Source organism: Lactuca sativa, chromosome 4 (assembly GCF_002870075.4).
Source record: "Lactuca sativa cultivar Salinas chromosome 4, Lsat_Salinas_v11, whole genome shotgun sequence".
NCBI lineage: Eukaryota > Viridiplantae > Streptophyta > Magnoliopsida > Asterales > Asteraceae > Lactuca > Lactuca sativa.
In genome coordinates, this window is record NC_056626.2 from 139,470,967 (window position 1) to 139,478,224 (window position 7,258).

At 41.9% G+C, this 7,258-nt stretch overlaps 2 protein-coding genes across 2 annotated transcripts; both read left to right on the forward strand.

Annotated features, from left to right (window-relative positions):
- Nucleotides 1–4,505: 4,505 nt before the first annotated feature.
- LOC128133523 (uncharacterized) lies at nucleotides 4,506–6,265 on the forward strand. Its single transcript, XM_052770996.1, has 3 exons — nucleotides 4,506–4,535; nucleotides 5,068–5,185; nucleotides 6,096–6,265. The coding sequence occupies exons 1-3, from the start codon at nucleotides 4,506–4,508 to the stop codon at nucleotides 6,263–6,265; spliced, it is 318 nt and encodes a 105-aa protein (XP_052626956.1).
- A 49-nt stretch (nucleotides 6,266–6,314) lies between these two features.
- Nucleotides 6,315–6,947, forward strand: LOC111895369 (uncharacterized mitochondrial protein AtMg00810-like). Its single transcript, XM_023891453.1, has 2 exons — nucleotides 6,315–6,812; nucleotides 6,924–6,947. Exons 1-2 carry the CDS (start codon nucleotides 6,315–6,317, stop codon nucleotides 6,945–6,947), a joined length of 522 nt encoding a protein of 173 aa, XP_023747221.1.
- The last annotated feature ends 311 nt before the right edge of the window (nucleotides 6,948–7,258 follow it).

Sequence of the window (7,258 nt, forward strand, 5' to 3'; positions counted from 1 at the left end):
ATCAAATAAAGCCTTTGGACCTTTGCATGAGCACCAAGATTGTAACTTTACGTGATAAATGTGCTTGGAAGGACTGGATCTATGAGTTACTAGAACGGATCTGACCTCAGGAGTGAGTTTAAGTTCATGCATGGCTTAGACTCGCCGAGTCCGAAGAACAGACTCAGCGAGTAGCATGAAGATTGTCCATAACCACTCAGTGAGTAGTCTTACCGAGTTAAGGGTTGACTCAGTGAGTCAGGGAGAGTCAGAGAGGGTTGACAGGTGGACTGAGTCAAGCTGGAATTCGCCGAGTTGTTCTTGAGACTCGGCGAGTTGAGTCCTGGTGGCCCCGCGATTCATGCCAGGTGGAACTCGTCGAGTCAGGGAAGTACTAGACATGTCAAGAGAGGATCCTAGGGAGTCAGTGAACACGTATAGACTCGCCGAGTTGCTCTAGTGCACTCGCCGAGTCTGGTCAAAGTTGACCGTTGGCCGTTGACCGGAGTTGACCAGTGTTGACTTGATAGGGGTAGTCAACCTTATTTGTGAAAGTGTTACTTAGAGATATATTGTGTTATAGGAGGATTATAGCTCAGAGGATCGAGCGCGAGTGATTTCCGGGATTTGCGAGTTATCGAGATACGCGAGGTGAGTCTTCTCACTATACTTTACCTTGAGTAGGTAACCAGATTTATGTGACAGAGTATTTGTATGCTATGTGTTGTACTGCATTATTTCTATGTGATTTATGTTGTGCATGTTTACAGAGTTAGAACCGGAAGGTTCACCGAGTTAGAACTAGAGGGTTCATAGAGTAGGGTCCACGGACCCACAGAGTTATAGCCTCGAGTGGCTAATATGTGTATGTGTGGTATTTTGGGGAACTCACTAAGCTTCGTGCTTACAGTGTTTTGTGTTATGTGTTTCAGGTTTCTCTCAGGATCACGAGACGGCACCAGCTCGATTGTACACACCAGAGAAAGAGTCATGTTTTGAGGATTCTGGTTTATTATGCAAGTGAAAATGGAGTTACGTTTTGTAATTCGATTATGAATGAGATTTTAAGCAAAGTATTTTAAGAATTAAACAACTATTTTTAAATGAAAATTTGTTTTGAAATTTTCGGCGTTACAATTAAGTTTTTTTGCTTAGTTACATGGATTTAATTATCATCGTACAACAAGTGAGATGGCAAACGGGCAACAAGCTGCGCCGCTACGCCTTTTTGTATAGCAAAGCTCAATCTTGTAAATACTACATTCATAGACCTAGGAGATATACCATTACAATGCATGATCTGGTGTACTCTATTAAGAAGCTCTACCGCATCCGGTGCGAGGAAACCAAACGTATCAAACGCAAATGGTATGTACACGTGTTGATTTTTCATGCACGATTTCTCATGTTTGTTGACTTTGCTTGTAGCAGCTTTTAAAGTAGCCAGTCGTGTCGTGAAACCCCCTGCCCTCAAGCCCACAAGAGGGCATACCCCTGTAAGGTCCACACATGCATGTTTCCCTCCGACCCATCCAAAAATCAAAATGTCAGCCGGTTTAAGGGTTGACCTTCCTTCTGTCGGGTCAGTCAAGAAATTCACAGGTGCCTCTTTCTTAGTAGAAACTCCTGCACACTTAAATATATCAAAAAAAACATCTCTGACCATATCGTGCCTGTATTTGAACCCCGGGAGTTCTTTACAGTGAATTGCATGCTCTCCAAGGGAGTCCAAACATGCCTTGCGACACACCGGACATATCTCGTCAGCTGGGAATATTGGAATCATGAGTCGATATTTGAGGATAGTACGATACTCCACAGGAGACATATGTTGGCCAATCCCATCTATATGGATAGCAAGTAGAAAATCTTGGGCATGTAGTGCACGTAAGCACTGAAAAACCGCTTTTTGACGGGCCGTCATGTCGAGATGAACTTCCATATCTTGGACAATTATACGAAAAAGGGCACTCGCCAGCGTACTCTGGGATTTAGGGGGTAGGTGTCTTTAGTAGTAAAACTGCTAAGGTCAAAATCTAGAAGCTTGTTACGAAGAGAAGCCAAGGCACCATCATAATCAGAATCCATACCATATATGCCGTTATCCCGTAAGATGTGGTCTTGCAATACCCAAGTTTGGGCCCTTGTGGCAACAAAAGCATATGAAGTAGCCTCTACTGCCGAGTATAAACCCAAACCACCAAACCTGATGGGTAAGGAAGCAATGCGCCATTGTAGGTCACCAAAGAAAGGGCCACCACAAACCACAATGTCCTCAATGGCCCCGCGCAACTCATTGTTAAAGAATATTGCCGCCTCCTCCATGTGAACGGGTTGGCTCGTCCTCAGCCCAAAGAAAAGCTTAGCAATACCCATACAAGACCGAAGCAGAAGGGGCTCACTCTGAGGGTAAGACAATTGAGGAAGAAGGCGCATCAAATTCACAGCGTTTTCGGCTCTCTTTATGGCTAAGCTGCTAATGAAACTAGCATCTCTACTAACAGCTCCCCCAAGAAGTTTCACCCCCAAATGTGGCCTCCCGAAGTCAGCCAGGAATAGCCCCTCACGTAGCTTCCTACCATCGCACGAGGGCCAAAAGAGCTCGGTTTTCTTGATATTCAGTTAAAGGCCCAATTTTGGGCCAATCACCGTAATGATGTCCAACGCTTTGGCCACCTCCTCCGAATCTCCAATAAGTGTGCCATCATCTAGGTACCATGCATGGAGGAGAAGCTTGCAATTGTTGCTAATATTATGCAAGAGCGGGTGCAACACAAGAGCAAAGAGAAGTGGTCCCAAGGGGTCTCGTTGCTGAACCCCAGTAGTGGACCAAAGATGCGTGTTGTCAAGATACAACCTTGCTGCTTGACCATAGAGGAATTCTACCCACATGGATATAGAAGGACATCTCAATCTGACCTCATGAAGCAACGCAGATCTGTAGACAAGGTTAAAGGCATTAGAGAAATCCACGGTAAGCATGGAGAGAGATCCTTCATCATGGCGCTCGCCCAACACCCTATTGGCGCTATGTAATATGGCATCAGCACCACCCGAAACCTCGACCCCGAATTGAAAATCATTGAGATACTTGGTCATTTCCTTACCAAAACCTTTCATAGCCACCTTGGAAACCAAACGTCTCCATATAGTACCTACATCAATTGGTCATATTCCCTTGTCAGGTTTTAAGAGCGGCGTCAGAGGAGTAGAGGCAACAAATTCTGCTAAACTCGAAGGGCATCTCCCTCCAATCCATAGATTAACCACAGATGTAATAGCACGCAGGAGGTCGTTGGCTATAGCCGAACCTTCCCCACAAAGGGCATCCAAAATATGTTGAGCTCTCAACCCGTCTCTCTCCTACACGAGGTAACTTTAGGGAAGGATTTAATTCCCCCAAGGACATTGTCAACATCCACTATAAGGGGAGGTTCTGAAAATATGGTGTTGGGCATGGAAGGTGGTGGCTTGTATGGATGCTTATACTCCAATTCCTTCGTGGTATCACCCCCAAATGGAGCAACCCCCGAAGAACATAAAACTTTCACTACTGCTGTCAAATGTCCATCGGCAACCTTACGAAGACATTGTCTGACATTGGCGTTGCCCGGTGTTCTTCCATCCTGAATGTACTCTTCTTTTTTGCCTTGTTGCTCCAACCTTGCATTGCCAACTAAGTTTTTAACTAGCTTGGCGATACTGTCTTCAGTCCCCCAAGTGGCTAAAGCGCTCAATATATATATATATATATATATATATATATATATATATATATATATATATATATATATATATATATATATATATATGTTGAAGTAATTCAGAAGTTGTCATTCAATTTTTTATAGCACATTTCATTTGAATAGGGAGAATAAATCAAAGCCATGTGACAGATGTGTCCATGGTCTTTAGCAAGTAGCTAGTAGTTTCCTAGTTTTTCTGCATTTCTTTGTTTAAATTCCCAAGCATTGGGTACGCTGTTATTAACCCTCTCTCCTTCTATTGGAATCAATAATACATCCAAACCTTTGCCTAATGTTAGTATTATGTAAATTGTTTCCTGCTATTTGGTTGTAAGAACCTTAAGAAGAGCATGTAAACCCAACATTGTCGTATCAGAGCACAACCTGGTGCATGCCAAAGTATCAATCTCGTGAAGAGATGACAGGAAGCAATGGCAATGGTGACAAAGATGGAAAAATCACACTCCACTATCCGATGTTATCTAGGAGAAATTATGGGGCATGGGCAATCAAAATGCGTGTTTTCATGCAAGCCCACGGTGTATGGGAAGCTGTTGAGCCACGAACAGCAAACACGATGGTAGAGGTGAAAAAGGACAAGATGGCGTTGGCGGCTATCTACCAAGGAATACCTGAAGATATCATAATGTCATTAGCTGAAAATAGATCATCCAAAGAAGCATGAGATGCCCTGAAGAAAATGTTCATAGGAGAAAATAAATTTAAGACTGCAAAAATCCAAACTTTGAAGGCAGAATTTGAAGCAATGAACATGAAGAGATGGAAGGCATTGATGAATTTGCAGCGAAGGTGACCAACATCGTCAGTACTATGCGCACATTGGGAGACATTGTAGATGAAGCCTATTGGTGAATAAACTATTCAAGGCGGTGCCATGCAAATTCCTTCAAATTGCCTCGACCCTATAACAATTTGGAGATTTGGACACGCTGACAGTGGAAGATGTAATTAGACGTCTTAAAGCACATGAAGAAAGAATGAAGGGGCACAATGATAGCGAAGCTAGAAAGATCCAAATAACACGTCAAGAGTGGTCTGAAAGAAATAAGAAGAAAGTAGAGGGTGACTCCAAATCAAAAGTGAATCGGGGATGAGTCGGAGGGTCACGAGGACAAGGCAGAGGAGGAGGAAGAAACGACAGTGGTCATAGTGGTTGGGGTAGAGGTGACCCTTTCCATCAACGAGAAGGAATCCATGGTGCATCTACAAGTCAAGACAAAAGCAAGGTGAAATGCTACAACTACGAGGAGCATGGACATTACGCATCTGCGTGCAAGAATCCAAAAACGGAAAAAAAAACCATGATAACAATTTGATATAGGAGGTCAAAAAACCTCCACTCCTATTGTTGTCTCTCGAAAATAAGGAAGAAATTGGTGAGATATTTTTGAATGAAGAGTATATGAATCCACAATTAAAAACGAAAGGTAGGGAATCAAGTTAGTCAAAGCTTTTGTATCTTGATACCGGAGCAAGCATCATATGACTGGTGACAGACGGAAGTTATGTAATCTAAACAGGGAGATACAAGGGTATGTCAAGCATGGAAATGAAACCAAAGTAAGAATTGAAGGAAAGGGCTCCATAATTTTCCAAAGTAAGAATGGGGAGTAAAGAAAAATTCAGGAGGTGTATTACATACCTGACTTCTGCAGCAACATAATAAGTCTTGGCCAACTATCGGAGAATGGGCATGAAATTAGGATAAAGGAGCCATTCTATGGGTTCATGATAAAGTTAGGAGATTGTTGATGAAATTATAGAAGTCCCCAAACCGCCTTTACAAAATACAACTTGAAGAAGTTAATTCAAGATGCTTGATAGCTGAAATAAGAGACCCAAAATGGTTGTGGCATTCAAGGTTAGGTCGTATAAATCAACCTGGTAAAACCCAATTCACTAGTCTCGTCTAATTTGCCCACTACATCGAACACTCCTCTCAGAACACCGAGCACCGCTTCCATCTCCACAAATGGTGGAGCTCCAAAACGATACTGACTCCTCACATAACTATATGATCAAATATAAGAAATTGAACTCCTTGAAGAGTTGTTAATGATCAAAGATGAAGAAGAAACTAACTCATACCAAGACGCAAAAGAGAAGATTGAATGGGTCAATGCAATGAAGGAGGAGTTGACTTCGATCGAAAGGAATAACACATGGAAGCTTGTCAAACTTCCTAAAGGCTGAAAAATTATAGGATTAAACTGGGTTTACAAGGTGAAAAGAGATCCAAATGGAAGAATTTTGAAGTATAATGCGAGAAATGTGGCGAAAGGATATGTACAGAAACATGGAGTGGACTATGAGGAATTCTTTGCTTAAGTGTAATTTTGGAACTTGCAGGGTCGAATGGATGGTGGGTACACCACCTTGATGTGAAATTGGCATTTATGAATGGAAGATTGGAAGAGGAAGTGTATGTAACTCTGCCTGAAGGCTTTGAGAAAAGAAACGAGGAAGGGAAAGTGTACAAGCTATCAAAGGCCTTGTATGGGCTAAAAAAGCACCCATAGCTTGGAATGCGTGCTTAGAAAAATACCAAAAAATTTTGGGGTTCATAAGATGCTATCAAGAGTACTCAGTGTACACAAGGAAGCAAAAGGGACAGTCTTGATAGTAGGTGTCTATGTTGATGATTGGCTGGTTACTAGCGACTGTCCAAATGATATTGACGAATTCAAATTGGAGATGAAGGGCAAATTTGAAATGAGTGATCTTGGTTTACTGACTTATTACATGGGAATCGAGGTGAGTCAGTGTGGTACAAGGATAACCTTGAAGCAAGAATCTTACACGAAGAACATCCTAAACAAGACCAAAATGATGGACTGTAATTATACAAAGAGCCTAATGGAGAACATATTGAGGTTGTCTAAAGATGAAGAAGGAGAGCTTGTAGATCCCATTAAGTACAACAGTATTGTTGGTGCACTCATGTATCTAACACATACGCGCCCTGATCTTTTATTTAATGTTGGGGTTGTTAGTAATTTTATGGAGAAGCCATCTATAAAACATCTTCAAGATATAAAGGCAATACTTAGATACATAAAGGGCACCGTAAATTATGGTCTGACTTACACTAGAGGGGACAATAGTGTAACATCCATAAATTTCATAAAATTTAAACATTTTGAAACCAACCAAAAATCATAATTGTTTACATTGTAGTTTTCAAAACATGTTGATTATTAGTGTTTTCCCAAAATCACAAGAGACAACATGAGGGGGTGCATGATCAAGCCTTTGTCTTCCCACGATCTTCTGAAATACGTGAAACATAACCCAAAACTATAAGCCCAAAGCTTAGTGAGTTCCCCCAAAGTACCAATGAACCAAATTACACATATACAATAACAACATACTCTGGGTCCAATCAACCATTGGGTTGGAATACCCCAGACTCCTCAACCATCGGGTTGAAATGCCAACATACTATGGGTCCAATCAACCATCGGGTTGGAATACCCTAGGCCCCTCAACCATCGGGTTGGAATGACAACATA